The 22,348-nt window shown below is 42.3% G+C and overlaps 1 protein-coding gene and 1 long non-coding RNA gene across 4 annotated transcripts; both read left to right on the forward strand.

Annotated features, from left to right (window-relative positions):
- The first annotated feature begins 13,796 nt into the window (after positions 1 to 13,796).
- LOC123110327 (protein FAR1-RELATED SEQUENCE 4) lies at positions 13,797 to 17,168 on the forward strand. The gene is made up of 5 exons (XM_044530848.1): positions 13,797 to 13,987; positions 14,224 to 16,480; positions 16,574 to 16,636; positions 16,721 to 16,783; positions 16,861 to 17,168. The coding sequence occupies exons 1-5, from the start codon at positions 13,983 to 13,985 to the stop codon at positions 16,906 to 16,908; spliced, it is 2,436 nt and encodes an 811-aa protein (XP_044386783.1). The 5' UTR covers positions 13,797 to 13,982; the 3' UTR covers positions 16,909 to 17,168.
- A 656-nt stretch (positions 17,169 to 17,824) lies between these two features.
- On the forward strand, positions 17,825 to 21,297 carry LOC123042104 (uncharacterized). Of its 3 annotated transcripts, XR_006418706.1 has the most exons (5): positions 17,825 to 18,244; positions 19,804 to 19,896; positions 19,980 to 20,101; positions 20,537 to 20,593; positions 20,885 to 21,297. It is a non-coding gene; the product is annotated as an uncharacterized lncRNA (long non-coding RNA). The 3 variants fall into 3 exon arrangements; XR_006418708.1 differs by lacking the exon at positions 19,804 to 19,896; XR_006418707.1 differs by lacking the exon at positions 17,825 to 18,244 and having other exon boundaries at positions 18,251 to 20,101.
- The last annotated feature ends 1,051 nt before the right edge of the window (positions 21,298 to 22,348 follow it).

Below are 22,348 nucleotides of genomic sequence, written 5' to 3' on the forward strand. Positions count from 1 at the left end.
AGGTCTTAGCCATCCCCATCCCCATACCAAATCGCACTCCATGACGGCATCTGGCTCTTCTTCATCCGTCGCCCTGAGCCTGTCATTCTCAAGTTGATCCCCTGCGCCTTTTTCGGAAACCCTGAGCCTGTCAATTAGCGTAGATTCTGGTTTAGCATTCATCCACCGCACAGATATAGTAGATGTTGAATCAATTTTGACGGGATATAGTGTCTTCCTCAACGAGCCAAGTCACCAAGAATTTCAATTCAGTACCCAAACAATAACACAGCCTAACTCCACCAAATCTGCACATCATACATACACTATACTTAAACTTCTCTAATCTCTACTCCAACTCACAGTCAACGAAATAAAAAAAATGAGCCAGTTCGTCCAAGCGAGTCGCGCTCTACACCACCAACTCACTCTGCCCCCGCACGATGACACATGAGGAATCTTTGCCGCGCAACACGGATGGAAGCATCGTCGTGAGCACTAGCAAATCTGGCAGTTCCATGTACGCTGTCACCTCCTCCCTCAAGGGGAACCTGCGCAATTGCCCAACATATTCCATGCAGGGAGAGAAAAGGAAGGGGCGGTAGGTGGAGGTGGATGAATCGCAAAAAAGGGTAAAGCACATATCCAGCAAGAACTCAAGACCATCTTCAGCCATTTTGCACCATCGTAACTTCGAATCGCCGGCGCGTGATGCGCTTTGCTGCTATAGAGTTGTGTGGAAGAGCCACCGTTCGGGGAAAGGGAGACCAGAGGGAGACCGAGAAACATCCTATACCAAAATTCTCGGCGAGGGGCGTCTTGTGCTAGGATCAGGTCTCCACCATCACGGACTAAGCCCGCGTCATTTGAGACTGCCCCCACGCCCCGCACTGTACCACACTATATTGCATCTGTATGTCTTTTCCATCGAGCTAGCTATGTTTTTCGTCCGACACACTAGTCGAGATCCCAACACACCTACCACGCCCTAGATATCAGGTGCAGCTGAGCCTGATCACCAAATCTCCCCTTCCAACAGGTATTGCCAAAAGAAATGAATTATGTATTCAGTCGGCTTTTAAAATTATTGTTCATTCATACATATATATTTTAGTTTATTGTCTCAAAAAATGAAATTCAGCAAGCCGTTTTTAAACAAGTCTTCGTTCTCAGTAATGTTGTTGCAAGATCAAAAGGTAGATTTTTTTCTTTAGTTCTTTATTGGCTATGTTAATAGTTGTTGGCTCTATAGATGAACGTTCTACTTGTAACAATGCAATTGTTTCAAAGCAAAAATTTAATGATAAATATGGAGCCAACGTGGAACAAACAATTGAACAACAAACTAAAATAAAAGTCAAAGATGCTAAAAGTGTTTATTTCTATAATTATTACATGGTTTTCCAGGAACGATCTTATCTTAGGTAATTGTTGGGTTGCAGGTTAAAAGGATGAAACATCAATTACAGAGTCTGATTCAATAAAGATTCTAAGTGTTGAGCTTGATCATGGCAGTTCTGATGCATCAAGTGTGTCAAATATGGAACAAAATGTTACAATTTTGCTTTACACTTGTACAAAAAAGTCAAGTGACATTGCAAAGAAATTGAAATAACTTAAGCGCATCTTGTTGATTTTGGTGATTTATCTGACTATGTGATTATGCAGAGACAAGTTAATTATGTTCAACTGAAATGTAATATAATATTTGATACTATGCGGTCGAACCTGCCGACCAAGTTACAGAGAGAATCTTTTGAGGAATATATTGTAGCGATAGAGAAAGATGAATTTAATAGGCAAGTGAAAATTGTTTTTTTACTAATTCACATTTTGTTGTCTTACTACTAATGATATATATACCTATTGCTACAATTTATGGATAAAACATTATGAACCAAGGTAGTCTGAAAGTTTATGGAACTGATATAGAAACGCAACTAGTTTGCACAAAGGTAATGGATCATGAGGTATACACTTCATGCATTCAAAGGGTAAGTCAAATGGATAGTAAACACTATACATGAACTGATCTCGATCGTACGAGGATTTTTACTGTAAGTGTTCTTTTTATAGTATATGAAGTATTTATCATAAATATTTATTATGACACTTATGGTGGAAGAAATTGTAGACTTTAGCTTTTGCTAAGATTGATGCAACAAAGGTGAAATCAATACAAATGTGTTTATTGGAAATAATTTGAAGTATGATATTACATCTATAGGAATGATATTATTTAATATACTCTATGCATATGTAATGGTTGTTTTAACCTAAGCAATTCTAATGATATTCATTGCACGAAATACATTCAGTTGATAACAGTTTTGTCGATGCATGAGGGTTGGTCAACTTATGTGTGGGATATGAAGGAGAAAGTTATTAAACATTTTAGATCCATGGTGTACAAATGGTCTTAGAGTGCACCAACCACCAAGCAAAGCTCTGCTACAACTGTAATTGAGAAATTCAAGAGGCTCAGATATGACATCAAACAGTGGCAGTTGTCCAGATTGAAACTTTTAATCCAGGCTTGCAACAAAGTGATCTTGGCTTTGGATAATTTAGGGGAATTGAGGCCTTTGTATAGACCTAAATTTGATTTTAGGAAATTGGTTAAGCTGCATCATGAGAAACTCTTACACCTGCAATTTAGTCACCGGAAGCAAAGTTGCGCTGTTAGGTGGATTAAAGTTGAGGAAGAGAATTCTACTCAATTTTCCCAAGCCATGACACATCCTAAATGTTGATCCTAAAGTCCATGGCGCATCCTAAATGTACATAGCGGGTCAAGAAAATCACCTCGGTCCCCTTTGCTCCACACGGGGGGAGGGGGACAGTTGGCACTCATCGCCCCACTCACAGCTGGCTACGAGTGTGTGCGACCGAGGGAAACTGCAGCAAGTCATTGTGCGCCATGTTGAGATCCACATCTAGTGTGGAGCTTCCGAGGGTTCCCCACCCTTGTGAGGAGCCCAGGCCAAAGGTGATAGAAGACATCGACTTGGCCGAGGATGTCGACACTAGCGCGACATTGACGTTCGCATCAACAAGGAGGACCACGGGCGTGACAACCACTGCACGGGCTCGGTCGCGGATGAGTTTATTCATGTTCAGTAGAGCCACCTCACTATTCCAAAGACGCAGCTATTCACATTGGTGTTGGATGAAGCCTAGTCCAGAAATCCCCATATCTCCTACACACTTTTTTCAAGACAAATCTCCTCCACACACGGACTTGGTTTGGTGAGCCTGAGTAGTTCAAAGACATGGGCCAGGGAAAACATGCTGGTTACTGTTTATTGATATTTCTCCAACGTATCTATAATTTTTTATTGTTCCATGCTATTATATTATCTGTTTTGGATGTTTTATATGCATTTATATGCTATTTTATATTATTTTTGGGACTAACCTATTAACCTAGAGCCCAGTGCCCGTTCCTATTTTTTCCCTGTTTTGAGTTTTGTACAAAAGGAATACCAAACGGGGTCCAAAAGGAATAAAACCATCGCGATGATTTTTCTTGGACCATAAGACAACCAGGAGACTTGGAGATGAAGTCAGAAGAGCCACGAGGCGGCCACAAGGACGGAGGGCGCGCCTAGGGGAGTAGAGCGTGCCCCCACCCTTATGGGCCCCTCGTGCACTCCATGACCTAATTTTTGCGCCTATATATTCCAATATATCCACAAACCAATAGAGTCATCCATGAAAACACTTTTCCACTACCGCAACCTTCTGTACCCTTGAGATCCCATCTAGGGGCCTTTTCCGGCATCCTGCCGAAGGGGGATTCGATCACGGAGGGCTTCTACATCAACTCTATTGCCCTTCCGATGAAGCGTGAGTAGTTTACCTCAGACCTACGGGTCCATAGCTAGTATCTAGATGTCTTGTTGTCTCTCTTTGATTCTCAATACCATGTTCTCCTCGGTGTTCTTGGAGATCTATCCGATGTAATACTCTTTTGCGGTCTGTTTCCCGAGATCCGATGAATTGTGGTTTTATGATCAGCTTATCTATGAATATTATTTGAATCTCCTATGAATTCTTTTATGTATGATTTGATATCTTTGTAATTCTCTTCGAACTATCGATTTGGATTGGCAACTAGATTGGTCTTTCTTGCAATAGGAGAAGTGCTTAGCTTTGGGTTCAATCTTGCGGTGTCATTTACCAGTGATAGTAGGGGAAGCAAGGCACGTATGGTATTGTTGCCATCGAGGATAAAAAGATGGGGTTTTCGTCATAATGCTTGGGTTAATTCCTCTACATCATGTCATCTTGCTTAATGCGCTACTCCGTTCTTTATGAACTTAATACTCTAGATGCATGCTGGATAGCGGTCGATGTGTGGAGTAATACTAGTAGATGCAGAATCATTTCGGTCTACTTGACACGGACGTGATGCCTATATGCATGATCATTGCCTTAGAATCATCATAACTTTGCACTTCTCTGTCAATTGCTCGGCAGTAATTTGTTCACCCGCCATATTATTTGCTACCATGAGAGAAGCCTCTAGTGAAACCTATGGCCCCCGGGTCTATTTTACATCATATTAGTTTCCGATTTACTATTTTGCAATCTTTTACTTTCCGATATATAAACCAAAAATACCAAAAATATTTACTTTACTATTTGTCTATCTCTATCAGATCTCACCTTTGCAAGTAACCTGAAGGGACTGACAACCCCTTTATCGCGTTGGGTGCAAGTTGTTGTTTGTTTGTGCAGGTATTCGGTGACTTGTGCATTATCTCCTACTGGATTGATATTTTGGTTCTCAAACTGAGGGAAATACTTATATCTACTTTGCTGCATCACCCTTTCCTCTTCAAGGGAAAAAACCAACGCAAGCTCAAGAAGTAGCAGGAAGAATTTCTGGCGCCGTTGCCGGGGAGATCTATTGTGACACCCCCGATTTGACCGTACACTAATCATACACGCAAACGTGTACGATCAAGATCAGGGACTGACGGGAAGATATCACAACACAACTCTACAAATAAAATAAGTCATACAAGCATCATATTACAAGCCAGGGGCCTCGAGGGCTCGAATACAAGAGCTCGATCATAGACGAGTCAGCGGAAGCAACAACATCTGAGTACAGACATAAGTTAAACAAGTTTTCCCTAAGAAGGCTAGCACAAATTGGGATACAGATCGAAAGAGGCGCAGACCTCCTGCCTGGGATCCTCCTAAACTACTCCTGGTCGTCGTCAGCGGGCTGCACGTAGTAGTAGGCACCTCCCGAGTAGTAGTAGTCGTCGTCGACAGTGGCGTCTGACTCCTGGACTCCAACGTCTGGTCGCAGCAACCGGGTAAAGGAAGGGGGGAAAGGGGGAGTAAAGCAACCGTGAGTACTCATCCAAAGTACTCGCAAGCAAGGAGCTACACTACAAATGTATGCATTGGTATCAAATGGCAAAAGGGGTATCATATGTGGACTGAACTGCAGAATGCCGGAATAAGAGGGGGATAGTTAGTCCTGTCGAAGACTACGCTTCTGGTAACGTCCATCTTGCAGCAGGAGAAGAGAGTAGATGGTAAGTTCACCAAGTAGCATCGCATAGCATAATCCTAACCGATGATCCTCTCCTCGTCGCCCTGTGAGAGAGCGACCACCGGCTGTATCTGGCACTTGGAAGGTTGTGTTTTATTAAGTATCCGATTCTAGTTGTCATAAGGTCATGGTACAACTCCGGGTCGTCCTTTTACCGAGGGACACGGCTATTCGAATAGATCAACTTCCCTGCAGGGGTGCACCACATTTCCCAACACGCTCGATCCCCTTTGGCCGGACACACTTTCCTGGGTCATGCCCGGCCTCGGAAGATCAACACGTCGCAGCCCTACCTAGGCACAACAGAGAGGTCAGCACGCCGGTCTAAATCCTATGGCGCATGGGTCTGGGCCCATCGCCCTTTGCACACCTGCACGTTGCGAACACGGCCGGTGAGCAGACCTAGCCTCCCTTATGCAAGAGTAGGCGTTCCAGTCCAACCCGGCGCGCGCCGCTCAGTCGCTGACGTCACGAAGGCTTCGGCTGATACCACGACGTCGAGTGCCCATAACTGTCCCCGCGTAGATGGTTAGTGCGTATAGGCCAGTGGCCAGACTCAGCTCAAATACCAAGATCTCATTAAGCGTGTTAAGTATCCGCGAACGCCGACTAGGGCCAGGCCCACCTCTCTCCTAGGTGGTCTCAACCTGCCCTGTCGCTCCGCCACAAATTAACAGTCGGGGGCCGTCGAGAACCCAGGCCCACCACTACCAGGGTGGAACCACCTGCCCTTTCAGCCCCCATCTCTGAACAGTATCACAGGTAATGTAACAGTGTAAAGTATATAGTATATGCCCGTGATCACCTCTCAAAGTGATCACGGCCCAGTAGTACAGCATGGCAGACGGACAAGAGTGTAGGGCCACTGATCGAACACTAGCAACCTATACTAAGCAGTAGGATAGCAGGTAAAGGTAACAACAGTAGTAGCGAGGACAGGCTATGCAGCAGTATAGGATTAACTGAAAGCAGTAACATGCTACACTACTCTAATGCAAGCAGTATAGAGAAGAATGGGCGATATCTGGTGATCAAGGGGGGCTTGCCTGGTTGCTCTGGCAAGAGAGAGGGGTCGTCAACACCGTAGTCACACTGGGTAGCAGCGGCATCGGTCTCGGTGTCTAGCGAGAGAAGAGGGGGAAGAAACAATAAATATAATGCAAACAGATGCATGACAATGCATGACATGACAAAGCGTGATGCTAGGTGTGCCCTAACGCGGTACGAGGTGGTACCGGTGAAGGGGGAAATATCAGGGAAAGTATTCCTGGTGTTTCACGTTTTCGCAAAAATGAACTGGAGGGGAAAGTTGCATGTTTGCTATGCTAGGGATGTGTGGCGGACAAATGGGTTGCGTATCCGGATTTGTCTCGTCGTTCTGAGCAACTTTCATGTTGAAAATAATTTAATCCGAGTTACAGATTAAAAGATATGATTTTCTAAAGATTTTATTAATTTCTGGAATTTAATTAATTATTTAAATTAATTTGAAAATGGATTTATGACATCAGCATGACGTCATACTGACGTCAGTAGTCAACAGGGTTGACTGGTCAACCTGACCAGTGGGTCCCACTGGTCAATGACACATTTAAATTAAAACATTTAATTAACCTAATTAGTATTAATTAGGGGGGTGGGCCCCACTGCCATACTCTGTTAGTTAATTAACAGTATTAAATTAGGGTAATTAGTCATTAGATTAATTAACCTTAATTAGTCAATTTAATCATAATTAATTAAGTTAACTAATTAGTTAGTTAATTATTTATTTTTATTATTCATTATTTTTAAAATTCCTTTTTTTCATAATCGTTCTAGGGTGGGGCCCGTTTGTCATTGGCCATGGGGCCTTAGCGGGCGGGCTAACGGGCGATGCCCGAACAGACGCAGCGGGAGCGCGCGTCCGACTCGGGCGCGAGGCAGGCTCGAGCGTCGGCCGCGAGGGCCACGGCGAGGCCAGCCGACGGCGGCGAGCAGTGGCCAGAACATGGGAGATGCCGGAGTACGGCCACGGGCGGCGAGCCGCGGGAAGCTCTGGCGGGCAACGACCGGGTGGAGCAAGGGGGTGGTCGGGCGTGAGCGGGGTCGTGCGCGTGCACGCAAGAGCACGATGTAGCGCATGGGCCGAATGCGGCGACGAGGCGTGCACCAGTGAGGCAAACCGGAGCGGGGTCGCAGTCGTTGGCGGCGGTTGGAGGCAGGCTCGGCTGGTCGGAGGAGAGGCGCCGGCGGCAAGGCGTAACCGAAGCGATGCGGGGGTGTGGCGAGCGGAGCAGAGGTGGCTCAGTGGGCGCATCGAGGGGGGGTTCAGGCGGAGCGCGCGGTGAGCAAACAGGGGCGCGGAGCGCCGGAGGCTCGAGCACGGCTCCGCGCGAGCGAGCACGCATGGGTGCGCGGGCGGCAGGCACGCTGGGGTTCGAGCGCGCGCGTGGGAAGGGGAGAGGACGGGGCCTCGCCACGGGGCCGTAGGGTCAGGGCAATGGGTGTTGAGGAGGAGGACATGGACGACGGCGTTGCCGGAGATGAAGAGGCACGCCGGCGTGGACATGCTCCGGGCGGCGACGGACGAAGGCGAGGCGGCGACGGGGTGGCGCCGTCGACGGCTCATGGCGACAGAGGCGAAGGATCGGGGCGAGGAGCTCCTCTCCTGTGTGCGTGTGTGTGTTGTGTGGTGGCGGCGGGTGAGCGAGACGAGGGGAGAGGTGGGGATCGTGCAGGGAGTGGGGATAGGTTAGGGTTTGGGGCTGGACCCGGGAGGGTTATAGCCAGGGGAGCTGGGCCGGCCTGGTGTAGTGGCCAGCTGGGCCACTTGGCCCAGTGGGGGGGGTGGCCTTTTCTGTTTTATTTTTATTTTTTATTTTTTTAAATTATTTACAAAAGCAAATGACTTTTAGTTAAGTATGAGACTTGGCCTAAATTAGCATAGCCATTTTAGGCACTGCCACAAAAAGGTTCGATGAGCATTTGAATGCATTTGAATTGTGCATAAATGAAAATGGATTAATGAAGCTGTTTTGGTCACCGTTTTAAATGTTTTAGGGCAGTTATATATTTTATATAATGTTTTATGCTATTCTATGATTAGTTAGTGAATATCTATAACCCTTTGAACACTTTTAATTCACTGTTTTACGAAACTATAATTTGACTTGTTATTTGAATTTGTATTTGAACTAAGTTTTGAAACACGTGAGGTTTAGCAAAATTTTAATTATGATGACCTGGCATCATTAACAAAGGTTTACTGTAGCGTAATTACTCGGGCGTCACATCTACGCCAAGTCAAGCCATACCAAGTACCCATCATAAACTCTCATCTCTTGCATCACATTATTCGTCATTCGCCTCTCGTTTTCCTCTCCCCCACTTCTAAAGAGAATTTCAAAAATATTTGCCTTTTCTTCGCCCCTCTTCCGTTCGTCCTCTTTGCTTGCTTTTGGTGTGCCCGTGTGTTAGATCATTTGTCTCATGGCTAGCACTTTTACCCCTCCTTTGTCTCCTGACTTTGAGGTCCTTCATTTCAAACAAAGACAAGGAGAAAATTTTATGGATGCTTGGTATAGGATGATAGAATCCTATCGTAATTGCACTATAGAGGGGGATTTCAAGATTTTAGTTTGTAATTTTTATGTTGGGCTAAATATGTCTCATAGGAAACTTTTGGATTTCGCTGCTAAAGGGAATTTTACTGAAATAGATCCCAACATTGCTTATGAAATAATAGAGGGGATAGTAGGAATATTTCCCGCACAAAAGGGATTACATCAAACTCAAGAGGGAACACAAGTTTTTGAGAAACTATGTGAAGTAACCAAAATTTTGCAAAAATCTCTTGAGCCCCTCAAAAATGTTAGTGGAAACCTCCACCGCATGAATATGTTGATCACTCTTTGCAATAAGCGGTTGGATGCTCTAGATATTAAGATTTCTGAATATGAGGAGAAACGCAAAGAACCTCCTGGATTTGAGCATAATTCCATTAAAAAGATAAAGACCAAAGATGACAATACCTAGATCTATTCGAGTTTTATGCCTAGATCCTTGTTGGGAGGCAACCCAATTTTATTTTTGTTCTTGTTTTTTAGGTCCTGTTTTGCATTAAATAATTTATCTATCCTCTGGTTAGATGTGGTTTTTGTGTTTTAGTTAGTGTTTGTGCCAGGTAAAACCTTTGGGATAGCTTACGGTGATAGTTGATTTGATCTTGCTGAAAAACAAAAACTTTTGCACCCAGGAGATTAGTTTTCATTTTTAACAAAAGCGCGATAAAATACTGATTCTTTTTGAAGAAGATTAATAAACAAATTTATTAGGTTGTCCTAATTGTTCAGAAATTTTGGAGTTACATAAGTATTCAAGAGTTATAGATTGCTACAGACTGTTCTGTTTTTGACAGATTCTGTTTTCTATGTGTTGTTTGCTTATTTTGATAAATCTATGGGTAGTATTGGGGGTATGAACCATGGAAAAGTTGGAATATAGTAGATATTACACATATAAATAAAGAATGAGTTCACAACAGTACCAAAAGTGGTGATTTATTTTCTTATACTAACGAAGCTTATGAGATTTTCTGTTGAGTTTTGTGTTGTGAAGTTTTCAAGTTTTGGGTAAAGGATTTGATGGACTATGGAATAAGGAGTGACAAGAGCCTAAGCTTGGGGATGCCCTGGAAGGCATCCCCTCTTTCGTCTTCGTCTATTGGTAACTTCACTTGAGGCTATATTTTTATTCACCACATGATATGTGTTTTGCTTGGAGCGTCTTGTATGATTTGAGTGTTTGCCTTTTAGTTTGCCACAATCATCCTTACTGTACACACCTTTTGGGAGAGACATGCATGAATCGTGATTTATTAGAATACTCTATGTGCTTCATTTATATCTTTTGAGCTAGGCAATTTTGCTCTAGTGCCTCACTTATATCTTTTTAGAGCATGGCGGTGGTTCTATTTTATAAAAATTGATGAACTCTCATGCTTCACTTATATTATTTTGAGAGTCTTTAAACAGCATGGTAGTTTGCTTTGGTTATAAATTTAGTCCTAATATGATAGGCATCCAAGAGGGATATAATAAAAACTTTCATATAAAGTGCATTGAATACTATGAGAAGTTTGATTCCTTATGATTGTTTTGAGATATGAAGATGGTGATATTAGAGTCATGCTAGTGAGTAGTTGTGAATTTGAGAAATACTTGTGTTGAGGTTTGTGAGTCCTGTAGCATGCACGTATGGTGAACCGTTATGCAACGAAGTTGGAGCATGAGATATTTTTTGATTGTCTTCCTTATAAGTGGCGGTCGGGGACAAGCGATGGTCTTTCCCTACCAATCTATCCCCCTAGGAGCATGCACGTAGTAATTTGTTTCGATGACTAATAGATTTTTCAATAAGTATGTGAGTTCTTTATGACTAATGTTGAGTCCATGGATTATACGCACTCTCACCCTTCCAGCATTGCTAACCTCTCTAGTGCCGCACAACTTTTATCGGTACCATAAACCCACCATGTACCTTCCTCAAAATAGCTACCATACCTACCTATTATGGCATTTCCACAGCCATTCCGAGATATATTGCCATGCAACTTTCCACCGTTTCGTTTATTATGACACACATCTTCATTGTCATATTGCTTTGCATGATCATGTAGTTGACGTTGTATTTGTGGCAAAGCCACCATTCATCATTTTTTATACATGTCGCTCTTGATTCATTCACATCTCGGTACATCGCCGGAGGCATTCATATAGAGTCATATTTTGTTCTAGTATCGAGTAGTAATTTTTGAGTTGTAAGTAAATAAATGTGTGATGATCTTCATTATTAGAGCATTGTCCCATGTGAGAGAAAAAAAGTGAAAGGCCAAATAAAAAAAGGAGAAGGCCAAAAAAAGAAAAAAAAAAGAGAGAAAAAGAGAGAAGGGCAATGTTACTATCCTTTTTCCACACTTGTGCTTCAAAGTAGCACCATGATCTTCATGATAGAGAGTCTCCTATTTTGTCACTTTCATATACGGATACGTCTCCAACGTATCTACTTTTCCTAACGCTTTTCCTCTTGTTTTGGACTCTAATTTGCATGATTTGAATGAAACTAACCCTGGACTAACGATGTTTTAAGCAGAACTACCATGGTGTTTTTTTGTGCAGAAATAAAAGTTCTTAGAATGGAACAAAACTTTGCGAGGATTTTTTATATAATAAACAAGAATTTCTGGAGCCAAGAACCACCGGAGGGGGCACCTGGGTGGGAACAATCCTCCAGGGCACCCCCCTCCTGGCACGCCCAGGTGGGTTGTCCCCACATGGTGGCCCCGCAGACCCTGAAACCGGTGCTATAAAATCCTATTTTTCCAGAAAAAACAGGGAGAAAGAATTATCGCGATCCACGAGACGAAGCCGCCGTCACCTCCTGTTCTTCATCGGGAGGCCAGATCTGGAGTCCGTTTGGGGCCCCGGAGAGGGGTATCTTTGTTCTTCATCATCACCAACCCTTCTTGATCGCCAATTCCATGATGCTCCCCACCGGGAGTGAGTAATTCCTTCGTAGGCTCGCTGGTCGGTGAGGAGTTGGATGAGATTCATCATGTAATAAGGTTAGTTTTGTTAGGGCTTGATCCCTAGTATCCACTATGTTCTAAGATTGATGTTGCTATGACTTTGCCATGCTTAATGCTTGTCACTTTGGGCCCGGGTGCCCTGATTTCAGATCTGAACCGTCTATGTTATCACCATTATATCCATGTTCTAGATCCGATCTTGCAAGTTATAGTCACCTACTACGTGTTATGATCCGGTAAACTCCGGAGTGACAATAGTCGGGACCACTCCCGATGATGACCGTAGTTTGAGAGTTCATGTATTCACCGCGTGTTAATGCTTTGTTCCAGTTCTCTATTAAAAGGAGGCCTTAATATCCCTTAGTTTCTAATAGGACCCCGCTGCCATGGGAGGGTAGGACAAAAGATGTCATGCAAGTTCTTTCCATAAGCACGTATGACTATTTACGGAATACATGCCTACATTATATTGATGAACTGGAGTTAGTGCCGTATCGCCCTAGGTTATAACTGTCTCATGATGAATATCATCCAACAAGTCACCGATCCAATGCCTACGAATTTATCCTATATTGTTCTTGCTAAGTTACTATTGCTATCGTTACTGTTGCACTTGTTACAAAACTATTGCTATCGCTGTTACCGTTACTGTTAGTGCTGTCACTATTATCAAAACTATCATATTACTTTGCTACTGATCACGTTACTGCAGATAATTAATCTCCAGGTGTGGTTGAATTGACAACTCAGCTGCTAATACCTTCAAATATTCTTTGGCTATCCTTGTGTCAAATCTATAAATTTGGGTTGAATACTCTACCCTCGAAAACTGTTGCGATCCCCTATACTTATGGGTTATCAAGACCTTTTTCTGGCGCTGTTGCCGGGGAGCATAGTTATATTTGTTGAGTCATTTGGGATTATTATCATATTATCACTATGAAGATTCTGAAGGATGCTAAGACTAAGATTTTTCCCTCAAAGACGAGGGGAGGTAAGGAACTACCATCCAGTTCTGCTTTAGATTCACCTTCTGTTATAAGTAAACTCACAACACCACCACATGCTATTAATTCTGATATGTCGCAAGTTATTGATGATGCTAGTACCTTGCTTGATAATGATGATGTACCACTTTGTTGAATTTCTTGATAAACAAATTGCTAGAGTAATACAACATGATGTTGTTGAATCTGATGATGAGGTTGAAACTGAATCTCTTGAAACACCTGCTAGAACTAGCCTTTCTAGATATGAATTGCCTAAGGTATCAGAAGGTTATGTTATGAATGAGGAGACAACTAGATATATTCTTACTTGTAGGGATAGAGATAATCTAGAGAAATTATTATGCAAGTACACTACTAGAAATCCATGATTTACCTAGGGCCAAGGCCTTCACCTAGAGCTTATTAATCTCCTTAAGGGAAAGAAAAGTAATGAACAGTACCACTCTAGGGAAAGACATTTCTGTTGAAAAAAAACTGGAAAATAAAATTTCCTAAGTCCCGGTGCCACGTGCACACCATCCACTCCGAAAAAACGGAATTGCTTCACGCACGACACCTTCGCACGATCTGCGAACGATACCTCCCTCCCACGCTAGCGCCAGCTCAAGAAAAGGCAGAGCTACCCTCAAGCCCAACCCAGCCCAAACCCAGACCCGATCTGACCCCCTCCATAACCCTTTCACGCCTTCTCCCCTTCCCTCCATGACCATATGGCGTCTTCTCCTCTTCCCTCCAAAACCTTGATGCCTCCTCCCCCCAAATCTGGATCCTCTCTTGCTGATTTATAGATCAATCTTGCTCACGTAATCTGCAGCCACTACACACAAGGTTGATAAGAAGGGCAAACAACATGAGGTCTGTACAATTCTTGGCTTATTTTTTGCATTGATTGGATCCAATCTATATATGTTCCACGCATATTTTATTGTTCTCCCACTACAACATCTTTGATTGCACTGATTGGATCCAATCTATACATGTTTCAGACTTAATATTATCCTCCCACTACAACATCTGATTGCATTGATTAATCCAATCTATACATGTTCCACACTATACAACATCTCTGATCTTTTTGTTGGCAATTTTAGGTACTCAATCGAGCCTGGTATAAATTTGGATGAAGTAGCAGAACAGAATAGACCAGTACTTGACGAAGATGATGAAGATGCTTTCATCGTCGAGGAGATTGGGGATTCTTCGGATGAACGACAAGTAGAGCCAATCATGACATTGGAACCCAAGAAGGGGATGGTGTTCGATAGTGAGGATGATGCTGTCAGGTTCTACAAAGGATACGCTAAAAAGAAGGGCTTTGGTGTGATGAGAAGGACGACTAGATACGGAGAAGATAACATGGTTACTTATTTTACTCTCGCTTGTAGCAGACAAGGAAAGACTCAATGCTCAGCAAAGAACTCATTTATGCCTAATCCGTCAACAAGGATGCAATGCCCAGCTAAGAGTAATTTCTCCCGCCGTGAGGAGAAGTTTTGTATTACGTCTCTTACGCTTGACCACAACCATCCTATAAGTCCAAGCAAATCCAGATTTTTGAGATGCCACAAGAAGTTGGACTTGCATTCAAAGAGAAGGCTAGAATTGAATGATCAAGCAGGAATCCGTATGAACAAGAATTTTGGTTCTCTTGTTATGGAAGCTGGCGGATATGGAAATCTTGAGTTTGGTGAAAAGGAATGTAGGAACTATTTGCAAGAGAAAAGAAGGCTGCAACTTGGTGCTGGAGATGCACATGCTGTTTATCAATATTTTCTTCGTATGCAATCAAAAGATCCAGACTTTTTCCATGTTATGGATGTGGCCGAGGATGGACGTCTGAGAAATGTCTTTTGGGCAGATGCAAGAAGCAGGGCTGCATATGAGTCTTATTGGGATGCCATCACATTTGACACTACATACTTAACAAACAAGTATAAAATGCCTTTCGCTCCTTTTGTTGGTGTAAATCATCATGGAGAATCTGTTCTATTAGGTTGCGGTCTTCTATCCAATGAAGACACCGAAACTTTTGTTTGGTTATTTAAATCTTGGCTCTGTTGTATGTCATACAAACCACCAAATGCTATCATCACTGACCAATGCAAGGCAATGCAAAATGCTATTGAAGAGGTTTTCCCTCAAACTCGTCATAGATGGTGTATATGGCATATCATGAAGAAGATTCCTGAAAAGCTTAGTGGTTATGAGAAGTATGAAAAGATTAAATATACTTTGTCAAATGTTGTGTATGATTCCTTGACCAAACATGATTTTGACAAAGCTTGGGCAGAGATGATCAATAAATATGATCTTCAGGACAATGAATGGCTTGCTGGATTATATGATAATAAAAATCGATGGGTGCCAGCATATGTAAAAGATACATTTTGGGCAGGAATGTCTTCAACACAAAGGAGTGAGAGTATGAATTCTTTCTTTGATGGCTATGTCAATGCTAGAACAACTTTGAAGCAATTTGTGGAGCAATATGAAAATGCATTAAGAGACAAGGTAGAGAAAGAAAACAAAGCTGATTCTAAGTCGTTCCAAGAGGAAATTCCATGCATTACTCACTATGACTTTGAAAAGCAATTTCAAGCAGCATATACCAATGCAAAGTTTCAAGAGTTTCAAGAGCAATTAAGGGGTAAAATCTATTGCTATCCATCTCTGCTGAACAAACAAGGGTCACTTTTCTCATTTGGAGTCAGTGAGGACCGCAAGATTTTTTTTGAAGGGGAGGATGGCGAGATTAAAGAGAAATGGATTGCTTCAGAGTTCACGGTCTTGTTCAACCAAGAGGAATGTGATGTGCAGTGTATTTGTAGACTTTTTGAATTTCGAGGCATCTTGTGTAGCCATATCATTTCTGTGCTTGCTCTCATGAAGATTAGAGATGTACCTTCTAGGTATATATTGCAGCGATGGAGAAAGGATTTTAAGCGCAAACACACATTTATTAAATGCTCCTATGGTGATATGCTGAATACACCAGTCGTGCAGCGTTATGATGATTTGTGCAAGCGTTCCCGCGAAGTGGCAGAGAAAGGTGCAGAGTCTGATACATTGCGTGACTTGGTGATGGATGGCCTTGATGAGTTAGAAAGAAAGATTGAGGCATATTGTGCCAGCCAAGATGTTCAGGAAGATGGTCCAACTTCAAAGCAAGAAGATACAATGCTAAATAAAGAAAAACTTGTACTCAGTCCAATCCCTGTTCGCAGTGTAGGCCGTCCTCCTTCAAAGAGAAAGATGTCTAAAGTGGATCAAGTGATCAAAAAATTGAGAGCAAAGAAGCGGCATGTGCCGAAAACTACAACCAAAGTGCCATCTCAAAAGCAGGGAAAGGTATCCAAATTTATAGTTATTTTCTTTCTTCCTATTGTAACTTTATGAGTATTTTCAACATATTTCCCTTTATGAGTAAGGTTTTTTCTTCAGGGAAATGCTCACTATGAAGGATATGAGGCTGGAAGTTTTTTGTTCTTTCCAAATGAGTTCCAGGTACTTAGTTTGAGCAGTTGCCTTACAGTACGAATTGTACAATACTATATATACAAGACACTCAAGCACTGCTACTTTTTTCAGGAGCTACAAACAAATGAACCTGCTACACCAACTCATATCATGTCTTACATTGATATTCTCCAGGTGTTACACATATACACCATCAACTATTTGTCATAAAGTATTTGTCAATGACTAATTCGGTTCTTTAAACTTCTAAGGGAAAGAAAGATGTCATGGACTTGCTCGCTGCTAACCTGAATGGATGAAAGGGACATGCTTTGGAGTCTGGAGTACTTCGGAATGTAACCGCAGTTTTAGCCTTGAAATTGTAGTGAGGTTATATGAATAATTCTGGTAAAAAATGACCGGAGCTCTGTGATGATGCTGATTTAGTTTTTGTTAAATGATTGAAAGAAAGTATCTTTTGTATGAGATGCATATTCTGTGGCTGGATGTTGCTTGTCACAATCTAAACTCTAGACAAACATATTTTGAGAGCCATCTGACTGTCATTTAGATCAGCTTACTTCGTTTGTTCATATCTCTGTTTATTGCAAACTCTATTCTCTTTGTTCAACAACAGCTCTGTATTCTGAAAGTGTTCTGAAATCTCATATTCAACTATTACTAGTTTTGGTGAAGCTACAATAGAGAGCTGAAACAAATCTGGATACAGATAGCTTAACGTGCTTATGGATACAAAGGCAGCTCATCTGTTTCAAACAGAGTACAGGTGGCGGAGGGCTAGAAGTCCAGTGTGCAGGTCCGGCTGTGGACGGGATGTTGCGCCGGCCACCGCGTCGGCCGCGCACGAGAGACAGGGGATGAGACGAGATTTATTTTGACTATGCCATTTAGTTTGGGTTTGGGCTATGGCAGTTTGGGTAGGGCTTGGGCTTGGACTTTAGGTGAACAAGGTCCTCAACTGCCTCGTGCGTGGATGCTGGCTGTAGCGCTGCCATGTACTCCCTCCGTTCCAAAATAGATGACTCAACTTTGTATTAACTTTAGTACAAAGTTAGTACAAAATTGGGTCATCTATTTTGGAACGGAGGGAGTAGGATCGTCCATGCATCGTGCGCATGATTGTCGTGTGTATAGCAGCGCCGCCGAAAAAACACGAAGAGATGGCATCCCGCGTCGACGCGCGCGCCTTTTATCCCCCCAGGGCCCATTCTGCAGTGAGATAGCGAAGGGAGAAGGGCGCGCAGTGCCAAAAATTTCGACTAAATTAGGTCTCCTTCACCCGTGCCTCAAAGCGTTCGCCGCCGCCGGAGAAAATCTCCCCCACTCTTCTGTCCGCAATCTTCCTCTCCCACATCGCCATGGCCCGCCGCGCGCCACCACCCCGCCGCGCCCCTACCAGCCCTGATCCGCCGCGTCGTCTCTTCTTTCCCTTCTCTGCCACGGATCTGACTGCCGCCACCACCGTCGCCTCCGCAACGCCACGTCGACCTCGATCTCCTCCTCGACGCGGTTGTTCCCGATGAGCTCCTCCCCGATGGCCCCCTCTCCTGCACCTCGAGCAGTACGGCGAGGACAACGGCATCCACCTCACCGCTAGATCAAGATCGCATCCACCACCTCGACTTCTCTCCAAAGGTTCTCTCCCTGTCTCTCAAACTCTGGTTTAGGTAGATTTATATGTTCTGATGTGTTCGGTGTGCAGATCTCGCAAGCGATGCTCGTCTCTGTGATTTGCTTGTTAAGAAATTATGCATAGATTACCTGACTGCTGCTTTCGGTTAGCTTGCCGTTGTGGTAGAATATCAGTTTGCCCTTTGCACGTCCGCTTCTGCAGGTTTAGTAGTACATGTCTATCAATTTAGGTGTTTCAGCTTGCACGTTTTGTCCAGATCCAGAACTTAAAAGTAGCACTTTCACCTAAGAGATCTAGCAGGTAAATCTTTTTAGTTCAAGTTCAGATTTAAAGACAGATATATGGTATCTAGGATGCAGGTTGGCCATGCTCGTAGTGGCAGAGCTTGAAAGAAATCTAAGGAGGCGCAAAGAAAAATATAATCAAATAAAAAATCATATGTCTGTAAGGGATGCAAGCGGACAACGTCTGCATATCCACGAAGCAAAAATTACACTATCTTTGTTACTTTAACAACCATGTTAGTTTATTTTTTTCCTTCCGCAGACGCTCATGAACGCCGTCCACTTAAACAAGTTAGATTTTGCAGAATATTGAGAACATAGATAATTACATTGATCTTATCCACATTAGATTACAAAATACATTTCTGACATTAATTATATATAAGCTACTTTGTAACAAATGAAACTGAACCAAAATACTAATTAAATATGGAGTATTGAGTTAATCACTAAAGATCAACTCTTTGTTTCTTTCCGCTCCTAAATTGCATAAGAAATTCATGGCTGTGATTTTACTCTCTGTGCTTAACACAAGCTACTGGATAGTAAATCATCTTCCAACATATTACTATGTAGCATTGTCTTATTAATCTTCAGAGTAGAAAATACACGCTCGACACTTGTTGTAGAAAATGTAAAATCAATGGTCTTTCTTTTAACCATTACATCTCTAAAAACAATTTTTAATTAGAACTACAACTAGTTAAGATGAAACATGCAAGAATCTACACTGAAAAGGTGTAATCATAAGAGTTGGACTCCAGTATAGCAGGATTAAATTCCAGGCTAGACTGCTCTTGCTGCTCACAACCTCACTTTTACGCAACGCTGGCAGTGGCCTGATGACTAAGCACCACCGTGACTAGAGGAGCCCAGGAGCTCTAAGCACCAGCCTCAGGCATCTGGCCCCAACGCCGGCAAGCTCTAGTGGTCTGTGTCCCGGTTCCCTGACCCCCGCTCACGCGTCGCCGGTCGCAAAGTCCACGCTAGACAAAAGAGCATAAGACACACTACAGTATTGGGTCGCTGCTTGTTTTTCTCCGATGCAGAGCGCGAGAAGGATGTGTTAACTGCCGTATTGGTTGTAGTGTGCAGTACTACTACCTAGTACTAAAAAAATTCCTTTTCGCTGGGCGGCGACCGCCCAGGTTTGCCCCCATGAAGCTCCGCCATTGCATGCTAGTGCCCTGGATACTATGGCAACTAGATTGTTGATTGTTTGTGTGGGCAAAGCAACCAAAGTTGTTGATAGGTACTCTTTTGTCCTCTCTTTTCAGGGAAATTGTGATGGTTGCTGGAACAATCTTCCTTCTAATGATCCCATTTCAGTTTTAAGTTCTCAGTTGCTATGACTTGGAATGATATCCTTGGTAGTTGTCTCTCTTGCACAGCTGCACTACCTTTTTGTTAACTTAAAACATATTTCCTGACTGAATGTTTTCGTGATTTAAAGGTACCAAGGATTGTTTAGAGATTACATTGTTGTTTTCTAGCTTGGAGAAGCAACATCAACTTGGGATGCAGATTCACCAATATATGTATATGCGTCTCATAGCGGGGAGCTCTTGCACGGATGTAAGACCATTTTGCTTCTGCCAGTTATAGATTTTAGAGTGATGGTTTGCTTAAATTCGTCTCCATGCATAAAATCAACATCTAATGGAGTATTAGCAAATTATTTTACCTTTGTTATTGTAATTGGGAGCTATGAATACCATATCAATAGATTTAGTATATTTTGATTGCATAGTCTCTTTTGTGCTATTTTCTGCAGCTCAAATTCAGCTGAAACTTTACAGAACTAGGGGAACACTAATCCATAGAGCTATCCTTTCCTTTGCTTCGTTTTTCCTGTAGAACAGAGTAAGCATGATCTAAGTAGTGTATACGGAACACATCGCTTAACTGGCCATGTATGTATTTTAATCTATTTGAGACACGACTAATGTACAAGTTGATTTACATGAGCATGCCCATGTATGTTTTCACAACCGGGCCCTTATCTTGCAGATCCTTGAAACGAGCCAAGAACCACTAAATTTGTGTGCTCAGGAACATGCAGATCATGTAAGTTTTCTGAAAATAACTTGGATTATACAAAATTTGTATGTTCCTGCAATTCTGATGTTCAAATGCATGCTTCTGTGATGTGCAAAGCGTAATGTGGTGATATGTATGGTTCTGCTGCTTCCGTGCCAAGCATGATCATATATTTTCATTGCCAGGGCTATGTGGGCTGTGGGGAGGGATTACATTCTCCTGTCCATATTGTGCAAATTATGATTATGCTACCAAAATTCTACCAGAATATTCAAGCCTCATAACTATGTGCTAAACTGCTTGTCAGCATAATTTCAGGACCATAATGTCACTTTGGATGCTTCTCCCCAAGATTTGAATCTGGAGCCTGACGCAGGTGTTGCAGGGATGGTTGGATTTTTATTGATAATGCATCTGGAATTAACTCACTCGGCTCTAACTCGGCTCTATCTCTCTTGGGAAGGCAACCCCTTGATAGTTTATGATTTTGGGTGCATGTATAGATAGCATGTTGTAACAAGTTTTTTTGATACTCAGCGTGACCAACATTGCTTGTACATATTGGTCAAGGTGTTCTACTTGCAATAACTAACTTCAGCTATAGCTATATTTTTTGAATTTGGCTTTAAGTTGACCATCTATCTGATGTGTGTGTTCATTCATTATGAATTTGATGTGTATGATGAATTTTGGATGTGATTTATAAATTTGAAATATTGCTTTGAATTTAATTATTTGAATTATGGTATATATGAATTTTAATTTGAATTTATATTCAAATTGCATATTTGTACATGAAAGGTATGAATATGATGTATCCCTAGGGTATTGTTCAAACATTTGGTAGGGAAAGAGCTCTAGGGAAAGTTGTGGTGTGGCATAATTTAGATGGACCCCACAATCTTTCCCTAGGGTTTGTGCCCCTAGGTAAAGATGGTTTCGCTAGAGCTTGCCTCATGCACTCAGGGAAAGAGCTTTTTCTTGACTATACTACACCTAGGGTTCTTTACCTAGGGCAAGCTCTAGGTAAAGTCTTTCTCTATGGTTTTTTGCATTCCACCTATGGTATATGGCCCTAGGTAAAATGTGGATTTCTAGTAGTGGTATAAAGAACAATCTCTGAATGCTAGAATGAAATATGATCCTAAGTTTGCTACTTCATCTATCTTTATTGATGATAAAGATTATGAATTCTTTGTCGACCCAGAGTTAATTACTTTGGTTGAATCTGATCTTTTCTATGGTTATGAAACTGAAATTGTTGTGGCACATTTTACTAAGTTGAATGACATAGCCACCCTTTTTACTCATGATGAGCAAACTCGCTATTACTTTATTCTCAAATTATTTCCGTTCTCATTAAAGGGTGATGCTAAAGCTTGGTACAATACTCTTGCTCCTGGTTGTGTGCGTAGTCCACAATATATGATTTATTACTTCTCTGAAAAATATTTCCCTGCCCATAAGAAACAAGCTGCTTTACAGGAAACATTTAACTTTGTTCAAATTAAATAAGAGAGTCTCCCACAATCTTGGGGGAGGCTTTGCTAATTACTTAATGCTTTGCCTGATCATCCTCTTAAGAAAAATGAAATACTTGATATCTTCTATAATGGACTAACCGATGCTTCTAGGTATTTCCTACATAGTTGTGCTGGTTATGTTTTTAGGAAACAAACTGTTGGTCAAGTTGAAGAATTATTGAATAATATATTGAAAAATTATGATGATTGGACTCTTCCCGAACCACCGGCTAAACCCACTCCAAAGAAGAGGGGTATA

The sequence above is a fragment of the Triticum aestivum genome, chromosome 1A (genome assembly GCF_018294505.1).
Source record: "Triticum aestivum cultivar Chinese Spring chromosome 1A, IWGSC CS RefSeq v2.1, whole genome shotgun sequence".
Classification (NCBI taxonomy): domain Eukaryota; kingdom Viridiplantae; phylum Streptophyta; class Magnoliopsida; order Poales; family Poaceae; genus Triticum; species Triticum aestivum.